The 21,294-nt window shown below is 36.6% G+C and overlaps 2 protein-coding genes across 2 annotated transcripts; both read left to right on the top strand.

The window, feature by feature from the left end:
* Positions 1 to 3,199: 3,199 nt before the first annotated feature.
* LOC146649002 (uncharacterized) lies at positions 3,200 to 5,084 on the top strand. The gene is made up of 4 exons (XM_085387542.1): positions 3,200 to 3,994; positions 4,135 to 4,363; positions 4,577 to 4,649; positions 5,074 to 5,084. The coding sequence occupies exons 1-4, from the start codon at positions 3,294 to 3,296 to the stop codon at positions 5,082 to 5,084; spliced, it is 1,014 nt and encodes a 337-aa protein (XP_085243668.1). The 5' UTR covers positions 3,200 to 3,293.
* A 22-nt stretch (positions 5,085 to 5,106) lies between these two features.
* Positions 5,107 to 9,443, top strand: LOC146649003 (uncharacterized). The gene is made up of 9 exons (XM_085387543.1): positions 5,107 to 5,253; positions 6,594 to 6,728; positions 6,885 to 7,013; positions 7,131 to 7,199; positions 7,288 to 7,382; positions 7,740 to 7,866; positions 8,807 to 8,924; positions 9,164 to 9,240; positions 9,333 to 9,443. The coding sequence occupies exons 1-9, from the start codon at positions 5,107 to 5,109 to the stop codon at positions 9,441 to 9,443; spliced, it is 1,008 nt and encodes a 335-aa protein (XP_085243669.1).
* The last annotated feature ends 11,851 nt before the right edge of the window (positions 9,444 to 21,294 follow it).

Consider the following 21,294-nt stretch of genomic DNA (forward strand, 5'->3'; position numbering starts at 1 on the left):
TTTGTGCCAATTTACTTCCATTATAAACGCTATTTTTCACGGCAAAATAATTACCGTTCAAGTGATCGTCATGATTTCATTTTAGGTTTCGTTTGGGACTAGGGGCCTTGAGTTGTAAATTTTTTATTTGTCCACCAAGTGGCGCCCTTGTTTCACATTTGACGTTTCACATTATATATGAATATATAAATTTTTTATAGCATTTTTTGGGGTGTGGCACTAAACGGTCCCCAGGGTGAAGGGTGTGAATTGAATTAAAAGAAGGCAGGAGGGAATTTTTTAACATCAAGTGCTGCACATTTTCTTCAGGGGCATTGCATTTCACAAAAACATGTTCAAATAGTACTTGAATAGAAACAAAGTTGATAGTTTTGTAATTAGTGGCACTGATTTAAAATTGTTCTCAATTCATTGAGAATATCATACATATTATTTATAAAATGTTATGATTTCATATTCATCAATGATATAAATGACTTTGTAATGTTTTCTTTTTTACATTTAGAGTCTACCGCTTCAGCTTATTTGGGGTATGTGTTTTTTTCTTCTTTACTTTCATATACATTTTCCATGAAAAATAAAACTGAAAATGCTATATCTTCTGTTTTAGAACAAAAATAAACTGATCACAATCAATGAAATTATTGAAACTGTGGAACAGCTGAAAAAACATGGCATGCAACTGGAGGACCATGCACTTCATAAAGAAGGCCCCTGGGGTCAAGTTTGCCTGACACTTGGTATTCAGAATAATAAAAATAACCGCTACAGAATTTGTGATGCATTTCGTCAGGTTAGTTCTTTTCACTTATTTTTAAAAAATATATATTGTATATATTATATATTCTATATTATTATATATATATATTATTTAGTTAAAATCAAATTTATTAAAAATGTATGCCTGTTCTCTACAGAACTTGTCTATACCAGTCGAAGGGGATTCAGATAATGGACAAAAGCCACCAGAGCAGGTTCCATACATAAAATTCTATGTGTTTGATATCAAATATGTTGGTATACCAAATTTTAGTCAATGTGTTACTGTTGAAATTATCCCTAAAATTAATATTGTTACGGGTAATGTCATTTTCAACAGGAAGAACTATCAGCTGCTGCTTCTCTGTCACCGGTCTTCTCCTTGCAGGAGGATGGACAGCTGTCTCCTGAGCAGGTCAGTCTGTCTGTACTATCATAAATTCTCTTCAACGCTTCCATGTCATTACACTAAAGTTACACCTCTCCACTCATGTAATAGCAACCAGAAGAAGAACTATCAGCTGCTGCTTCTCTGTCACCGGTCTTCTCCTTGCAGGAGGATGGACAGCTGTCTCCTGAGCAGGTCAGTCTGTCTGTACTATCATAAATTCTCTTCAACGCTTCCATGTAATTACACTAAAGTTACACCTCTCCACTCATGTAATAGCAACCAGAAGAAGAACTATCAGCTGCTGCTTCTCTGTCACCGGTCTTCTCCTTGCAGGAGGATGGACAGCTGTCTCCTGAGCAGGTCAGTCTGTCTGTACTATCATAAATTCTCTTCAACGCTTCCATGTAATTACACTAAAGTTACACCTCTCCACTCATGTAATAGCAACCAGAAGAAGAACTATCAGCTGCCGCTTCTCTGTCACCGGTCTTCTCCTTGCAGGAGGATGGACAGCTGTCTCCTGAGCAGGTCAGTCTGTCTGTACTATCATAAATTCTCTTCAACGCTTCCATGTAATTACACTAAAGTTACACCTCTCCACTCATGTAATAGCAACCAGAAGAAGAACTATCAGCTGCTGCTTCTCTGTCACCGGTCTTCTCCTTGCAGGAGGATGGACAGCTGTCTCCTGAGCAGGTCAGTCTGTCTGTACTATCATAAATTCTCTTCAACGCTTCCATGTCATTACACTAAAGTTACACCTCTCCACTCATGTAATAGCAACCAGAAGAAGAACTATCAGCTGCTGCTTCTCTGTCACCGGTCTTCTCCTTGCAGGAGGATGGACAGCTGTCTCCTGAGCAGGTCAGTCTGTCTGTACTATCATAAATTCTCTTCAACGCTTCCATGTAATTACACTAAAGTTACACCTCTCCACTCATGTAATAGCAACCAGAAGAAGAACTATCAGCTGCTGCTTCTCTGTCACCGGTCTTCTCCTTGCAGGAGGATGGACAGCTGTCTCCTGAGCAGGTCAGTCTGTCTGTACTATCATAAATTCTCTTCAACGCTTCCATGTCATTACACTAAAGTTACACCTCTCCACTCATGTAATAGCAACCAGAAGAAGAACTATCAGCTGCCGCTTCTCTGTCACCGGTCTTCTCCTTGCAGGAGGATGGACAGCTGTCTCCTGAGCAGGTCAGTCTGTCTGTACTATCATAAATTCTCTTCAACGCTTCCATGTCATTACACTAAAGTTACACCTCTCCACTCATGTAATAGCAACCAGAAGAAGAACTATCAGCTGCCGCTTCTCTGTCACCGGTCTTCTCCTTGCAGGAGGATGGACAGCTGTCTCCTGAGCAGGTCAATCATTAAAAATGCTTTCACATAAGTTATGATTGGTACTAGGATCATTGTTTAAATGACCACTTTATATTACATAAAAAATATATTTTTTAAAAAAAATAAACAATTAAATAAAGAATTTTATCAAATGTTGTAACATTGAATGAAATTTATATTTCATGACACTTCTCAACATTAATGTTTGCTATATATTATGACATTACAAACACTGGTTGTTAATATACTTAAAATACACAAGTATTTCAAGTATATTTACTGATATTACAGTAGTTATGTAACATGGACAAAATGTTTTCTCACAAAATAATTTTTTCCTCTTTTTTAGCCTAACAGCAACTCATCCGATGATGGATTCATAAGAGTCAGGGTCCCACTTGCAACAAAATTTTTTTTCCTGAAAAGGAAAGAATGGACTAATATAAAAAATAAGAGATCCCAAAGAGGATACAAGGGACTACAGTGGACAAATCTGATTTCAGACGGAATACGGACTGTGTTTCCATATTGTTCCTTTGCCTTCAAAAGGCACAGAGTCAAGGCTTTGGACTCAGTAAGAAAGGGCCCTTTCTTCTGGTGTCTGGGTTACTGCAGTTTTGAGGATTGTCCAGTCACTGTCACTGTCACTGTAGATAATGAAGAAGATCTAAAGGCAAAAGTCAATTTTCAAGGTTTCGAGTGTGTGCACAACCACTATGAACTAAGAAGAAGACCTGTAAGAGCTCATAAGAGAGATAAAATTGGCCATGAATTGGAAAAACAATTACCTAGAGCCATGTATCTGGAAAAAATGAGCAAAATGGATGATGATGTTGTGCAATCGGGGTGTAGAGATGAAGTTCCAACTCCTCAAGTGTTGAGAAACATAGCCTTGGAAATCAGAAAGAAAAGTCGTCTTCATCATAATGAGATTATGAGTCTCCAGTTAATGGTGGCAAACAAGAAGAACAACCCAGAGGATGTATTGCAGAAAGTAATGTTACATCCAAAAGGTGTTTTTTTATGGTCTTCCAGGAGTATTGAGATCTTCCAGAGCCGCTGTCGGGAGGACATCGTGTATTTGGATGCTACAGGAAGTATCATGAAAAAAAGAAAGGGTTCGCCTCCTTTCTATGTTTACGAACTTGTAGTAAGAAATCCACGGAAAACATCCTCCCCCCTACCAGTGGCTACATATTTAACCTGTGACCATACCACTGCCTCAGTCAAATATTTTTTGGAAGCATTTCTGACTGATGTTGCAAGGGCCTTTGGGCGCAAAGCCATCCGTTCACCTTTAATGCTTATGTGTGATGGATCTATGGTCCTAATGCAAGCTATCTGTTTAGCTTTTGCAAAAAAAAATCTCTCTGACACAATGAATCATTATTATAACATCGCTTCGGGGAAAGGAAACAAGGAAGACTTCGAGGTTCCAATTCTTCACAGATGCCTTAGTCATGTTATGAAGAATGCTAAGGAGATCTGTAAAAAGTAGTAAGTGTAGTCCTTTTAATACGGTATTCACTTGTTTGTTTTTTTATTATGACATGTGACATGGCATTTCATTTTTCAATTTGGGAAAACATTATTACTGTTTTGGAAACACTTAAAGACAATTTTTTCTTTAACTGCAGTGCACCAAAGAACTACCATCTTGCAATGCACACTTTTGGAGTGTTCACTACTGCGACTTCATTGAAAGACCTCACTGACATGGTGCAAAGTGCTGCAGTTGTTTTTGGGAGTCCATGTAGTGGTGAGAATGTCGAAAAACATTTTCACAACCTTCAGTTGTTCATGCAGAAAGCCAATGTTGATGTTGATGGCAATGACAGAAACTCAAAAGCTGATGAGGACCTGAAGGTAAACCAAAGTCAATTTTTATTAAAACTAAAGGCTAAACTTTTGCCTCTTATATATCTTTTTAAATACTTTGGAATAGCATAATAATCACAAGTCACAAGTAATTTTAAATGTTTTATACAACATAATGTTGGGTTTTTAGATTATAGATATGAAAGATGAGTGTACACAATGTTCAAATCACATAATTATTCTGTTTTGTCTGTTGGCTAGGGAGTCAAGGGAAACAACCTCTTTGGGAGACATTTTAAGAAGCTCATTTCCAACACATCATTGGAGATGGATGGTGAGGCAAACCCTTACTACAGCAAGGGGCTCATGGAGCACATCAGCAAATATCTTCTTCCTTTTTCTGGATTATGGTCTGCAATAATGTTAGGTAAGCCATTTTAAAGTAAAAAAGTAATTAGTTTATAAAATGAAATTACACACATCAATATTATTCGAATCTTCAAAATCCAAAGGTGACCTTGGAAGACATGGCACTGGGAAAATGTATGAGCAGTACCACAACAAATACAATGCCTTAAGAAAGATCAAGAGACAAGTAAGACACCTGATTTTTAGTATATATACATATTTGTGTGGTGTGATTGAGAAACAGTGGGTCCAGAGGAGTCATCTGTATTGCAGATCATACAACATTGCACACAACAATGTGTATCTTTAAAAGAAATCACAATTAATGATTTCTTAATTTGATTTTTCAGAATATCACTGAGAATAATAAAACGCAGGGGATAATGGAGAAGAGCCAGTGGGATCTGAAACATATCCGTCTACGTTCGGGAAGGCTCACCAGGCTGGATGACTTTGTTGTCCAGTATCAAATCAGTCACACAGCGCTGCTGAAGGAGTACGAAGACTCAAAAAGAATGCTTCAAAGAAAGGTTTGCAAAATGACTGGCTGATGTCCATCAATGCTTTGCCGTTTCAAAATGGAACATTACAAAAAAGTGTTCTTGATGTGGTGGGATATTGAGGTGCCCCACATTGTGATGTTATAGCTTGTTTGCACCTGTGTGTCTTACTGGACATTTTTGTGTGTTTTGGTGTATTGTAAATTAAGGAAAATGTTGTCACAGCATTTCACTTGTAATTCCTAAACAATGTTCAATGACTCATATTTTTGGTTCAGAAATTTCGAGTGGACGAAGAAAAATGGAAGGAACGTCGCCAAAAAAAGAAGGGGAGATATGTAACAGTACTCCGCAAGCCATTTCCTTTCAAGAGATCTTCAAAGATGGTATAAAATGTTGCGCAAATTTATCTTTCATATATAAAGACCAATATTTTGCATAACATTTTTTGTATTTCTTGTACACAATATTTATATAGGTTGCTTCCTCTATGGCCCCGAGTTCCCCTGTGCAGACTGCTAAAGTTGAGGATGTCACCTTAGAAAATCCAGAATTACAGGTAGGATTGACAACTGCTAACATAAAGGATTCATCAAAGTAATAGTTATGCCTTCTTTTTCCATAGAAGATCCTTTCCATGACACAGTAATCAGTCATGGACACGTGTATGAAGGTCAAATCTTATGTAGTTACATGTTGATATTCATGTTCAACTCATTCGATGTGAATATCCAGGATTTTGGTTGACTAGTTGTAACCTTAACTTAAGTGGGAGGCACCAAAATTCAAAATGAATGCAGTGATCACATGGTAAATTTTGGGAATAACTAAATAAATAAATATTTTTTCCTCAGTAGAAACTGAATGGGAAAAAGCATTCGGGAACATAGTTAGAGTATGGGAAAATTAACTTTGCAAGTGTTGCCATTACAGCTTTGAGTTTATATAGTTACCAATGCTCAAGGGTGGCTGTAGCTCAGGTGGTAGAGCAGGTCATCTACTGATTTGAAGTTTGTTGGTTTGATTACTGGCTTCTCCTAGTCTGCATACCAAAAATCCAAGATACTAACCATAAATTGCTCTCCAGTGCATCCATCGATTGTGTGTGAATGTTACTTAGAACACACTTAGAAAAATCTGCTTGGGTGAATGCACAAGTTGTGTAAATCGCTTTGAATGCTCAGAAGAGTAGAAAAGTGCTTTATAAGAACCAGTTCATTTACCATTCAAGACTTGGAGTGATACATTTTGAATGAATTTTACAAAGACATATTGTTAATAACAGTCCATAAACTTTTGTTAGAAATAACAAAATCATGTTCAATAGCTGGTAAGATCGTATGTTAAGTGTGTTTTTCTTGAATGAGGAGGTCCTGTCTTTGTGGAAGAAAAGAGACACAGAGGTTGTGGTTTCTGTGCTTCCCTCAACAAACCATGGTACGTCCATAATTATCCGCCACAGTGATCTGCGAACCCTTCGACCACACCTGTGGCTAACAGGCGAGGTATATCAATGATTAATTTAAGCACTCATAACCACAATAATTCGAATGTGTAATGTAATTAAATTAAAAGGACATTATCATGTAATTATTTATCATTAACACAATTTAAAGTATATAAATTACATAGCTTTGTGTTTATGAAAATTCTTTACGTAGGTAATTGAAGGGCTTTTTCATTGTCTGGCAAAAAAGGAGCAAAAAGGGATCTACATTATGAACCATTACACAGCGGGATTGATTCTGTTTGGTGATCGGACACAGCTTTCTCGCCAAAGCTTGCGGAACGTAAGATGACTGTCCAATGTCCATATAATTATGTCCAAATACATTTAGAAAGAATTACTGATTGAATGCTAATAGAATTCCACAAACTGTAAGAAATACATAAATTTTTTCTGACAGGTAAACTTCGATCAGTACCAGGCCATTGTCACGTTTGTTAACATTAAAAATGTACACTGGAAGTTTCTGGTAAGCAACAATATTATAACTTTAAAGTCTGTGTATTTTTTTAATGACGATATATTAATATTGTTTTAATTATTTATCTTTGCTACAGTTCATCAATGCAGTGAATCACACTGTTTATCTCCTTGATCCTTCCCCAAGTTCATCAGAGGAGGAAGACTCTAAACTCGCTGCACGTAAATTCAGGTACTTAGGCTTCAACACATTTTGTTATATGCAAATAGGCTTTACAAGTTAGTTTACTACAACTGCATTTTTGTAGAAGCTTTTTGTACCTGGCCCCACAATGCGTGTTTCTCTGTTGGCATCCTCTTGGCCAGGTCTCATTTGCAAAATAAATCAGTACGGTTAAATAAAAATTATCAGGTGAACAAATTATTAAGACAATAATTCTGATGGCAAAAGAGCCAAAAGAGACAGGCCAAAAAATAAATCAATAAAAAATAAATAAAATTCTCTTTAATTCTGTAAAATATGTTTTTTTTAAAATTAGGAAATATGACATATACCAAATTGTATAATGCTTTGTAAAATTTTGTGCAGTGATTACTTAAAAATGAGGAGAACCTGCCACGCAAAAACAGAATGGGTGGACATTAAATGGAAGGGAGGTGTCTTGACCCATCCAGTGCAGAAGGATGGCTTCAGCTGTGGAGTATTGGTGGTGATGGTAAGTGATGATAATATACATTTGTATATAATTTCTTACTTGTTTGCCATACCATCATGCCATGTTCAGAAGAATATCCACATCCATAACAGTAGCTGTAATATATATGAATACATCTAATTCTAAATTTCACATGATACTGCACAAATTAAGTATATGGTTAATACTTTGGTGCCCTAAGTCATGCAGATTTTGGGACATACTCTTTTTAGGATTTGCAAATATTAAGGCTGCACAGCGATTGCAGATAGTACTTATACTTTAAAGAGAGCAAGTCACCGTCTGGAATTATTTCCTGTGTCATAATGGTGCATTATCAGTAATCTCATTCTCTCACTGAGCACGCTCTGGTGAATGGCTAGCACATCATGATGCAGGTGGTATGTATTGTCCAGCATTGTGGTTAACTTGGAAAACATCCACATCTCTGACAGCACCTTACGAGACTTATGGGACACCCTGTGGACTCACTTTATTGAGTCTCTGTGGCACTAGCATAACACAGGTTGCGACTCTCCACACCATTTTTATAGAATATACTGAGTATTGCCCAACAGATGTTAAAAGAAGTCAGCTGCCCACACATTGGAAGCAGACTATATCTAATAACTAGTAACTAGAGATGTTCCCTATTTCAGTTATTCATCAGCATCTAAGAATATACTGGCCCTCTGGCCCTTACTGTAGAGTGGAGTGTTATTTTTAACCCTGTCCATTTTGTTCTCTATGTTTACAAGGTATATCACATAGTTATTCATCCACGATGTCCATTTCAACAACTGAGTGTTAGAAGTTACCTGGTGTTCATAAAGACTTAAATCTATTTATTGCTCTTTGTTTTTCATACTGTTTATGCAAGATTATAAACATCAGAAATTTTATATTGAGCAGAATTGTGGGGTTTTTTTTCACAATTAAAATTTTGAGTATTTCTCGGTAGATGGCACGGGCAGTGATGAAAGTATTTCCAGATTTGCCCGTCATGAAATTTAAAACATCAAAAGAGAAAATGGCAGAGGAAAGAAAATTGATGGCTGTGGAGATACTACAAGCATCAGGTTGGTTTGGGGGTGAATAAGAGAGAAAATGTGTGTGTGTATATATATATGTATTTGAATGTATATGTGTGTGTGTGTAGATTGAAATGTATTATTCTGTTAGTAGTATTATTATAGTGCACAATGGCACTTTATGCTGTGGTCTAATCGATAGAAATTTTTAAGTACACTGTTTAACATATGCATAAATTGGCCTTCAAACGAATGTCTATATAATGTGTTTTGATCCTGTATTTTAGTTTTTGACACTAACAGCAACTGTGCCATGTGTTCGCTGACCAAGCCACCTGGATCAGGACCTTCAATGATGAACTGGGTGAGTTGGAGGGAATTTGAATTTCTCAAAAATGTGTAAAAGACTTTGACTATAAATGGGTTTTTTTGCTTTGTCTGTTTAACTTTAAATAGATACAATGTGACGCCTGTCAAAGATGGTACCATGAACAGTGCCTTGACATGACCAACAATGACTTTCAAAAAGCAAAGGAAGAACCGTGGAATTGTCTCCTGTGCTGTTAAACCACAGACTTATTGGATGCTTGTGTCAAAATATTTGAAGACGTACTCTGTTGTCTCCACCAAAGTGATAATTTGAGCAACATAATACGGTGAAACGTTTTCATACATATTTCATTCACATTTCCGTGATGTTCTCATTTACATTTAAAGCACATTTAATGTTATCATGACTGCACCTTTTGTAATTTACAATTTATTCTCCTTGTATCGAGCTGTTCCCTTTTTCTGGGTTTTGTTTTCCAAGATAAACAGATTTACCTATGTTACTTTTATGAAAATAGTTATATTTCATAACATTACAAATACAAAGAAAAGATTGTGTCATTAATATGTAAAGAAAAGAAATCCACTTCAGTAAATTTTAATAAATAAAATCAGAATGACTTGATATTGATATGGTGTCACTGTGGGGTTGTATACTGTTGATCTAAGGTGGAATTACCCTGTGGAAACAAGAATTTTTCATTTTAGAGCATTTTGAATCGTTAGAAGATTAAGTCAAATATCGGCAATTTCAAAGGGCCATTACTATGAAAAGCAAAATCAGAATGACTTGATATTGATATGGTATCACTGTGGGGTTGTATACTGTTGATCTAAGGTGGAATTATCCTGTGGAAACAGGAATTTTCCATTTTAGAGCATTTTGAAATCACAGAAAGTTAGGTCAATTATGGACAATTTGAAAAGTCTTTTATTTTTGAAAACAAAATCAGAATGACTTGATATTGATATGGTATCACTGCGGGGTTGTATACTGTTGATCGAAAGTGGAATTACCCTGTGGAAACAGGAATTTTCCATTTTAGAGCATTTTGAAATTACTGAAAGGTAGGTCAATTATGGACAATTTGAAAGGGCTTTTATTTTTGAAAGCAAAATCAGAATGACTTGATATTGATATGGTGTCACTGTGGGGTTGTATACTGTTGATCTAAAGTGGAATTACCCTGTGGAAACAGCAAAATTCTATTTAAGAGCATTTTGAAATCACTGAAAGTTAGGTCAATTATGGACAATTTGAAAAATCTTTTATTTTGGAAGGCATAATCAGAATGACTTGATATTGATATGGTATCACCGTGGGGTTGTATACTGTTGATCTGGAGTGGAATTACCCTGTGGAAACAAGAATTTTTCATTTTAGAGCATTTTGAAATCACTGAAAGGTAGGTCAATTATGGACAATTTGAAAAGGCTTTTATTTTTGAAAGCAAAATCAGAATGACTTGATATTGATATGGTATCACTGTGAGGTTGTATACTATTGATCTAAAGTGGAATTACCCTGTGGAAACAAGAATTTTTCATTTTAGAGCATTTTGAAATCACAGAAAGTTAGGTCAATTGTGGACAATTTGAAAGGGCTTTTATTTTTGAAAGCAAAATCAGAATGACTTGATATTGATATGGTATCACTGTGAGGTTGTATACTGTTGATCTAAGGTGGAATTACCCTGTGGAAACAGGAATTTTCCATTTTAGAGCATTTTGAAATCACTGAAAGTTAGGTCAATTGTGGACAATTTGAAAGGGCTTTTATTTTTGAAAGCAAAATCAGAATGACTTGATATTGATATGGTATCACTATGGGGCTTTATACTGTAAATACAGAGTGGAATTATCCTGTGGAAACAGGAATTTTCCATTTTAGAGCATTTTGAAATCACTGAAAGTTAGGTCAATTATGGACAATTTGAAAGGGCTTTTATTTTTGAAAACAAAATCAGAATGACTTGATATTGATATGGTATCACTGTGAGGTTGTATACTGTTGATCTAAGGTGGAATTACCCTGTGGAAACAAGAATTTTTCATTTTAGAGCATTTTGAAATCACTGAAAGGTAGGTCAATTATGGACAATTTGAAAAGGCTTTTATTTTTGAAAGCAAAATCAGAATGACTTGATATTGATATGGTATCACTGTGAGGTTGTATACTATTGATCTAAAGTGGAATTACCCTGTGGAAACAAGAATTTTTCATTTTAGAGCATTTTGAAATCACTGAAAGGTAGGTCAATTATGGACAATTTGAAAAGGCTTTTATTTTTGAAAGCAAAATCAGAATGACTTGATATTGATATGGTATCACTGTGAGGTTGTATACTATTGATCTAAAGTGGAATTACCCTGTGGAAACAAGAATTTTTCATTTTAGAGCATTTTGAAATCACAGAAAGTTAGGTCAATTGTGGACAATTTGAAAGGGCTTTTATTTTTGAAAGCAAAATCAGAATGACTTGATATTGATATGGTATCACTGTGAGGTTGTATACTGTTGATCTAAGGTGGAATTACCCTGTGGAAACAGGAATTTTCCATTTTAGAGCATTTTGAAATCACTGAAAGTTAGGTCAATTGTGGACAATTTGAAAGGGCTTTTATTTTTGAAAGCAAAATCAGAATGACTTGATATTGATATGGTATCACTATGGGGCTTTATACTGTAAATACAGAGTGGAATTATCCTGTGGAAACAGGAATTTTCCATTTTAGAGCATTTTGAAATCACTGAAAGTTAGGTCAATTATGGACAATTTGAAAGGGCTTTTATTTTTGAAAACAAAATCAGAATGACTTGATATTGATATGGTATCACTGTGAGGTTGTATACTGTTGATCTAAGGTGGAATTACCCTGTGGAAACAAGAATTTTTCATTTTAGAGCATTTTGAAATCACTGAAAGGTAGGTCAATTATGGACAATTTGAAAAGGCTTTTATTTTTGAAAGCAAAATCAGAATGACTTGATATTGATATGGTATCACTGTGAGGTTGTATACTATTGATCTAAAGTGGAATTACCCTGTGGAAACAAGAATTTTTCATTTTAGAGCATTTTGAAATCACAGAAAGTTAGGTCAATTGTGGACAATTTGAAAGGGCTTTTATTTTTGAAAGCAAAATCAGAATGACTTGATATTGATATGGTATCACTGTGAGGTTGTATACTGTTGATCTAAGGTGGAATTACCCTGTGGAAACAGGAATTTTCCATTTTAGAGCATTTTGAAATCACTGAAAGTTAGGTCAATTGTGGACAATTTGAAAGGGCTTTTATTTTTGAAAGCAAAATCAGAATGACTTGATATTGATATGGTATCACTATGGGGCTTTATACTGTAAATACAGAGTGGAATTATCCTGTGGAAACAGGAATTTTCCATTTTAGAGCATTTTGAAATCACTGAAAGTTAGGTCAATTATGGACAATTTGAAAGGGCTTTTATTTTTGAAAACAAAATCAGAATGACTTGATATTGATATGGTATCACTGTGAGGTTGTATACTGTTGATCTAAGGTGGAATTACCCTGTGGAAACAAGAATTTTTCATTTTAGAGCATTTTGAAATCACTGAAAGGTAGGTCAATTATGGACAATTTGAAAAGGCTTTTATTTTTGAAAGCAAAATCAGAATGACTTGATATTGATATGGTATCACTGTGAGGTTGTATACTATTGATCTAAAGTGGAATTACCCTGTGGAAACAAGAATTTTTCATTTTAGAGCATTTTGAAATCACAGAAAGTTAGGTCAATTGTGGACAATTTGAAAGGGCTTTTATTTTTGAAAGCAAAATCAGAATGACTTGATATTGATATGGTATCACTGTGAGGTTGTATACTGTTGATCTAAGGTGGAATTACCCTGTGGAAACAAGAATTTTCCATTTTAGAGCATTTTGAAATCACTGAAAGGTAGGTCAATTATGGACAATTTGAAAAGGCTTTTATTTTTGAAAGCAAAATCAGAATGACTTGATATTGATATGGTATCACTGTGGGGCTGTATACTGTAAATACAGAGTGGAATTACCCTGTGGAAACAAGAATTTTTCATTTTAGAGCATTTTGAAATCACAGAAAGTTAGGTCAATTGTGGACAATTTGAAAGGGCTTTTATTTTTGAAAGCAAAATCAGAATGACTTGATATTGATATGGTATCACTGTGAGGTTGTATACTGTTGATCTAAAGTGGAATTACCCTGTGGAAACAAGAATTTTTCATTTTAGAGCATTTTGAATCGTTAGAAGATTAAGTCACATATCGGCAATTTCAAAGGGCCATTACTATGAAAAGCAAAATCAGAATGACTTGATATTGATATGGTATCACTGTGGGGCTGTATACTGTTGATCTAAAGTGGAATTGCCCTGTGGAAACAAGAATTTTTCATTTTAGAGCATTTTGAAATCACAGAAAGTTAGGTCAATTATGGACAATTTGAAAGGGCTTTTATTTTTGAAAGCAAAATCAGAATGACTTGATATTGATATGGTATCACCGTGGGGTTGTATACTGTTGATCTAAAGTGGAATTACCCTGTGGAAACAGCAAAATTCTATTTAAGAGCATTTTGAAATCACTGAAAGTTAGGTCAATTATGGACAATTTGAAAAGGCTTTTATTTTTGAAAGCAAAATCAGAATGACTTGATATTGATATGGTATCACCGTGGGGTTGTATACTGTTGATCTAAAGTGGAATTACCCTGTGGAAACAGGAATTTTCCATTTTAGAGCATTTTGAAATCACTGAAAGGTAGGTCAACTATGGACAATTTGAAAAGTCTTTTATTTTGGAAGGCATAATCAGAATGACTTGATATTGATATGGTATCACCGTGGGGTTGTATACTATTGATCTAAAGTGGAATTACCCTGTGGAAACAAGAATTTTTCATTTTAGAGCATTTTGAAATCACTGAAAGTTAGGTCAATTATGGACAATTTGAAAAGTCTTTTATTTTGGAAGGCATAATCAGAATGACTTGATATTGATATGGTAACATCATGAGGTTGTATACTGTTGATCTAAAGTGGAATTACCCTGTGGAAACAGGAATTTTCCATTTTAGAGCATTTTGAAATCACTGAAAGGTAGGTCAACTATGGACAATTTGAAAAGGCTTTTATTTTTGAAAGCAAAATCAGAATGACTTGATATTGATATGGTAACATCGTGAGGTTGTATACTGTTGATCTAAAGTGGAATTACCCTGTGGAAACAGGAATTTTCCATTTTAGAGCATTTTGAAATCACTGAAAGGTAGGTCAACTATGGACAATTTGAAAAGGCTTTTATTTTTGAAAGCAAAATCAGAATGACTTGATATTGATATGGTATCACTGCGGGGTTGTATACTGTTGATCTAAAGTGGAATTACCCTGTGGAAACAAGAATTTTTCATTTTAGAGCATTTTGAATCGTTAGGAGATTAAGTCAAATATCGGCAATTTCAAAGGGCCATTACTATGAAAAGCAAAATCAGACTGACTTGATATTGATATGGTATTACTGTGAAAAAGACTGCGGTTGGAAAGTGTTGATACAAAGTTCAAATAGTATTTGGAAATACGACTTTTGCTTTTAAGAGCATTATGAATTCATTGAAAGAGTAGTTCAAAAATGAAGATTCACAGGGCTTTTACTTTGAAATCCAAAATAAGATGGCCTTGATAGTGACAGGGCACAATTAGGGTACAAGGCTGTGTCATGTAGATGTAACATTAGAGTTTCTAAAAAAAAAAAAAAGGCCTAAATTATATGTTATTATGTTCTTAACATATCTGTTAATTCACTCGAAGTTGGCTTTTATTTTGAAATCCGGTTTCCACATCCATTCCCGTAATACTTTGAATACACAGGGAACGTAAAATCAACTGGAGGCTGGCTTGACTGCAAGTCTCGAATTGGAGGCTGGCTTGACACAAGTAAAGTGGGGGATGGTTCTTGTGAGAGTTTAGAAGCATCATGGACGAGGAACTTGAAAGTACCAGCTCTCAGGTATGAAGCCTAAAGTTCAAAAATTCCATGAATTAAGGTCTATCCGATTGTTAAGTGATGACGTGATATGGCTTTTGTGTTGTTAACATGTTTAATGTTATGTATTTTCTTCTATTTAATCTCAAAAAGCTCCTAAAACAGTCAGTGATCACTGTTGACCTCCCTCGGCTTTTATTACTGCTAATCATTTATTTAAGCTCAGTTTTTAAAACCTTACGATGTAACTACAGCCCAGCCCATGCAGCAGTATATGAATGACTAACCTCGTATTGTGGATGGATTATCTCAGTTGTTCTCCTGGCTGAAGTTTGGTCCTTTTACAGCATCCTGCCATGCGATTACATTTGTTCCTGACCACCGAGAACACTCACGTTAACTTTTATCGAGTGGAAAAAAGTTAGCTTGTTTATATTATGCTAACATAGCTGTGTCGCTAGCGGTCACGTAGCACATCATTATATACCAGCTAGCCAAACTTCAGTAACCCTACAAACGTCACTGCTGTTTAGCTTTCTGTCTTCATTCATGTTGGAAGTGATAGCGGAGCTGTACGTTTTCATTTGTTTCCAAAACCCCGCAGTCAGGACATGCTATATTGTATTTAGATAGAAGCTAGCGAGCTAACTTCCTGCTAACTTCTAACTCCGTTAAATGTCATAAATTCCGTTTTCATGGATGCCTGGATGTTAAACTCAATTGTTACACCTGGTAGAGCAGAACGCTGATCATTTTATTAAAGATGAAAGACTATAGACAGTTTTTCAACTCTCAGTAATGCCATAGTGATCATTTGATATCCGGTTGTTCAGTGATGACGCGACGAATCCTACTTCCGGGTCTAAAGTAGTCTGCGTTTAATATGGCTTTTGTGTTGTTAACATGTTTAATGTTATGTATTTTCTTCTATTTGATCTCAAAAAGCTCCTAAAACAGTCAGTGATCACTGTTGACCTCCCTCGGCTTTTATTACCGCTAATCATTTATTTAAGCTCAGTTTTTAAAACCTTACGATGTAACTACAGCCCAGCCCATGCAGCAGTATATGAATGACTAACCTCGTATTGTGGATGGATTATCTCAGTTGTTCTCCTGGCTGAAGTTTGGTCCTTTTACAGCATCCTGCCATGCGATTACATTTGTTCCTGACCACCGAGAACACTCACATTAACTTTTATCGAGTGGAAAAAAAGTTAGCTTGTTTATATTATGCTAACATAGCTGTGTCGCTAGCGGTCACGTAGCACATCATTATATACCAGCTAGCCCAACTTCAGTAACCCTACAAACGTCACTGCTGTTTAGTTTTCTGTCTTCATTTATGCTGGAAGTGATAGCAGAGCTGTACGTTTTAATTTGTTTCCAAAACCCCGCAGTCAGGACATGCTATATTGTATTTAGATAGAAGCTAGCGAGCTAACTCCCTGCTAACTTCTAACTCCGTTAAATGTCATAAATTCCGTTTTCATGGATGCCTGGATGTTAAACTCAATTGTTACACCTGGTAGAGCAGAACGCTGATCATTTTATTAAAGATGAAAGACTTTAGACAGTTTTTCAACTCTCAGTAATCCCATAGTGATCGTTTGATATATGGACCTGCAGCGGAGTTTAGACCCAGACACGGCTAGTGACGTCAGACTGAACAACCGGATAGGGCTTTGGAGTTGACGTCATACAGAAATGCATTGTGGGAGCGCAGCGCCATTTTCGGGGTCTACGAATCAAAACAAACACACTGTGTTGGAACAACGACTACAAGTTCATTTAAAGACAAGAACTATGAGCCAAGGCCGACACAAATGTGTTTTATCTACTTTATCATAAATGTAACAAAGTGTTTAGAAAGTTAGCACATACATGTGATTTTTCATTTCTTTATGTGTCCATCTATAGAACGCTGCAGGTTATATTCTAAATCTGCCCGTTCTGTCAGAAACCTGCCTGCAGAAAATGAACCTAAAGTATGTAATCAGAATCAGAATCAGAATGCAAGGATGTAATCACTTTCAAGATGGAGAAAGCATAAAGTGACAATTATGAATCACTTAAGGAGATTCTGCAGGTCATTAACGTATAAAAGTAAAATAAAATGTATTTTTAGTGACACAGGACACAAACAAGTGTCCTGTGTCCTGTTTCCTTTTTTCTAAAGCATATAGTTAGGGCTGGACCAGGTGACCCTGAATCCTCCCTTTGTTATGCTGCAATAGATGTAGGCTGCCGGGGGATTCCCATGATGCATTGAGTTTTTCCTTTCCAGTCACCTTTCTCACTCACTATGTATTAATAGACCTCTCTGCATTGAATCATATCTGTTATTAACCTCTGTCTCTCTTCCACAGCATGTCTTTATCCTGTCTTCCTTCTCTCACCCCAACCGGTCGCAGCAGATGGCCGCCCCTCCCTGAGCCTGGTTCTGCCGGAGGTTTCTTCCTGTTAAAAGGGAGTTTTTCCTTCCCACTGTCGCCAAAGTGCTTGCTCATAGGGGGTCATATGATTGTTGGGTTTTTCTCTGTATCTATGAAGCGCCTTGAGGCGACTTTTGTTGTGATTTGGCGCTATATAAATAAAATTGAATTGAATTGAATTGAAACATGGAAGCAAGATGTATAATTAGGATTATTTATAATAAATATGAATAAATTAGTGCAATTTCTTTAACCATAAAGAATAACTAAATCCTTTAGGACAGTGTCTCATCAATGCACTGAACTCACTATGTTATCCACCTAACAGTCTCCACATGTTCTCACTGTAATTTCCCCTCATGAATGAAGTTATGCTGCACTAATCTGAATGTTTGCAGGGAAATCAAACGCATTTCACACGCAGTACTCGAGCTGACTTACCTTTGTTTGAATGGCTGACTCCACAGACAAGGCATGAAAATATGTCAGGCTACGTCAATAGCGGTTGGTCTTCTGGGTTTCTACTCCACGGCCGTATTTCATACGGGTCCACATTTCCAATGCACACTATTTTCTGCAAGTACCGCTGCTTCGCCTCTGGACGCAATCGGTCTCTATACAGTTCATTCTCTTTTGAGAGGCTCTTAAGAATCTTTCTTGTAGTCGTTGTTCCAACACAGTGTGTTTGTTTTGATTCGTAGACCACGAAAATGGCGCTGCGCTCCCACAATGCATTGCGGCGTGACGTCAACTCCAAAGCCCTATATGGACCTGCAGCGGAGTTTAGGTACAGACACGGCTAGTGACGTCAGACTGAACAACCGGATACAGACACGTATACATGTGTGTGTTGATAGGCCACGTAAAACCAGAATTATGATAAAAAAAAAAAAAAATACACCCCATGTTTTTTTTTCTCTTAATAAAACGGTGGTATTTACAGCGGGAAGAAACGGCGTTTTCTGAGGACAGCACGAGCAAACACTCTGCTCTTGCCTTTCCTGTTTGTGTTATGCTCCAGTTTGCATAACTATCTTTAAATCCCAGCAGAAGTGCAACCACATAAGCTAGCGCTTTTTCTTTTTTTTTTTACACAGGAAACCAGAGGAGTTGTACTTACATCTTATGCCATCAGCTTGTCCTAGGTCACGGTTATCTTCCACATATGGTTTAGCAAAAATTGCAGAAAAAGCACTTGCAGCAACAAAAACATAAAATTGCAGAAACACGCTTTGCTAATCCGATCAGCTGTTCATAATACTTCCTATGCTAGCTCAAGCGTTCACGGTCTGCAGCCCTAAAGTACGCAGCCTTAACGGCCGGAAGTGCGAGGCTTGTAGGCTTGTGAAATGGGACGGTCTAGCTTCCGTTGCACTGCCCAGGTTGCCTAGCAACCATGATACCAACCGCTGGAAACGTTTCATACAGCTTTGTTTGACAGAAATGAAGGAGAAATTTTGTTCATTTATTTGTTTGTTCATTTGTTTCTACATGAGCTCTGTGTGATTTAATAAGTATCTGAGGCTGAGGCCACAGGATTGTAAAACATGATTATTGGGCTTCATTTCTGTACTGAAGAGTCATTTAAGATTAGCTAGTAAATAATAATTAGCTAATGTTGTTCATGAGACTAAAGTCATCTCACCTTGGTAATGTAACTATAATATGGCCAATATTATAGTTATTATATTAATCATTATTAGTTATTACAGCAGTGAGTTTGAACTCTGTGTCAAACACTGAGCTTCAGTAAAGATTCAAGTTGCAGTCATTTATATTTCCTATCACCTTAAATCTTCACTCAAATACAAGTATCTTTGACAGTGTATATAGATGTATTACAGCAGTGAGACAAATATTGCTCTTTCAGTATGTTGGCATTACTAAATTTGGCTCAATGCTTACATATATGTGTAAAAAGAAAATGTACAAGCTGTAATAACTGTCTGATAGAATGAAGAGTAGACTGATATATGAAATATTCCTTTATTGGGTGAGAAAATCAAACCATGTCATAACTGCTTTAAGTCATACAGAATAGATATCAGAGCCTTAGACAGGCTGACTTGTGCTAAATGGGTCAAACTGGGCAGAAAGTATACAAACACATAACATCCTTATAGAATATGATGTAACACTATAGATCAACTTACCTCAGAATATATAAAGCATATAAACAATTACAGCAATATGATGCAACAAACACAGCAGTACTACTAATCCAAAATACCCCAAGCTTCATAGAACTGAAACAAACATTTATTTTTAGGTCCATTCTGCCGCTGATACATACTTTAGGTTTCTGAACAGTAAACTTGTTGCTGCCTTTCATAGTGTGTAACTTGAAGGCCCTGAGTACTTTCTCCCACACTGAAAACACTGGAATGATAACATTATTTGAACAGTACCTAATAAGACTGATTCTGGACAGACAATTAGTTATTTTAAACTTTTCTAGCAGTCCTTCACAAACAGGGAACAGTCTGTCTATTCTCTCCATCTGTCAGCTGCTGCTGGCTCTTCCTCCTCCTCTTCCTCACACCCTGCTGAGTTTGTCCTGGTGGATCATCAGGGCTGCAAAGCCTCACAGATGATGTGCAGCAGTGGGTCCCTCAGTCTGTCCTCACTCTGGACACTTGCAGTTGTCACACATGGAAATCAAATGTGTGATAAGCTGCAGGATTCAAACACAAGTGTAACTTATAAACACATGTTCATAATTTTATTCCACAATCAGAGAGAAAGAAAAAGAGAGAGAGTGCAGGACAGACAGACAGGTGACAGTCTCAGGTGTATACACTGCTACAAAACAGCACCAGAGAAGGAGGATTTAGTGTTTGTGTTATTACAAGTGCTAAACAAGAAGAGTTCCCAGATGGTACAGTGGACACATGTGTGACTCCTGTGATTAAAGCATCTTTCTTTCAGCTTAACGAGTGAACCGTCAGCTCGTTCAAACACACGTTAAAGTCCGTTTGGCTCGACACCACCGAACAGAGGCAGCAATATAACATAGCTAACATTAACAGTGCAGTGAATCCTGCTTGTGCCGTGATATTCAGGACTGCAAACCGAGCAGCATTCACTGAGTTTCAGCTTGTTGTGTTTGTGGATATATGACTGACTTTAATTATCCACAAAATCATCACATTCCCTGTAAGATTAAGGTCGACTATTGTATTATTATATGTTAAAGGCTTTAAAACCAAGTTAACGCTGAAAGTACAAACATCGCTAATGTCAGATAACTTTGCCGACATGTGGCCAACAGTAATGTTTTAATGTTCTTCATTATTAAACATTTGCACATAAATAAGTGACATAACATTCAGTACTTACTTTTAACAGTTTACTCTTCGGCCGCTCCGCGTCTGCGGCGAAATGATCCACACCAACTGCCGCGCTATGAATTGTGGGATATGTTGGGCCACGAAGTCTACACCGCCACAGCCTTAAAATTCAGGGAAATGAAGGACGCATTTGAGGGCCGCATTTCGAGCAGCCTTTGAATTGGGACAGCCTTCGGCGCGCCGCTGTGACGTAATCGGCCTTAAAATACAGCCTTCAAGGCTGCAGACCCTGAATTGGGATATAGCCCACATCTGCCGTCACCTGCCGAAACAGGAAGTGACGTCATATCTCGTGGGAA

The sequence above is a fragment of the Rhamphochromis longiceps genome, linkage group LG17 (genome assembly GCF_057381845.1).
Source record: "Rhamphochromis longiceps isolate RC_006_pf linkage group LG17, R_longiceps_female_GT1.1, whole genome shotgun sequence".
Taxonomy (NCBI): Eukaryota; Metazoa; Chordata; class Actinopteri; order Cichliformes; family Cichlidae; genus Rhamphochromis; species Rhamphochromis longiceps.

Bases quoted from the DNA above. Each gene is read 5' to 3' on its own strand.
- LOC146649003 (XM_085387543.1), top strand. From the start codon at position 5,107: ATGGAGAAGAGCCAGTGGGATCTGAAACATATCCGTCTACGTTCGGGA. The intron at 7,200-7,287 runs GTAAGCAACAAT...TCTTTGCTACAG, and splicing joins ATGTACACTGGAAGTTTCTG to TTCATCAATGCAGTGAATCA. The intron at 9,241-9,332 runs GTGAGTTGGAGG...AACTTTAAATAG, and splicing joins GACCTTCAATGATGAACTGG to ATACAATGTGACGCCTGTCA.
- LOC146649002 (XM_085387542.1), top strand. From the start codon at position 3,294: ATGTATCTGGAAAAAATGAGCAAAATGGATGATGATGTTGTGCAATCG. The intron at 3,995-4,134 runs GTAAGTGTAGTC...CTTTAACTGCAG, and splicing joins AAGGAGATCTGTAAAAAGTA to TGCACCAAAGAACTACCATC. The intron at 4,364-4,576 runs GTAAACCAAAGT...TCTGTTGGCTAG, and splicing joins AAGCTGATGAGGACCTGAAG to GGAGTCAAGGGAAACAACCT.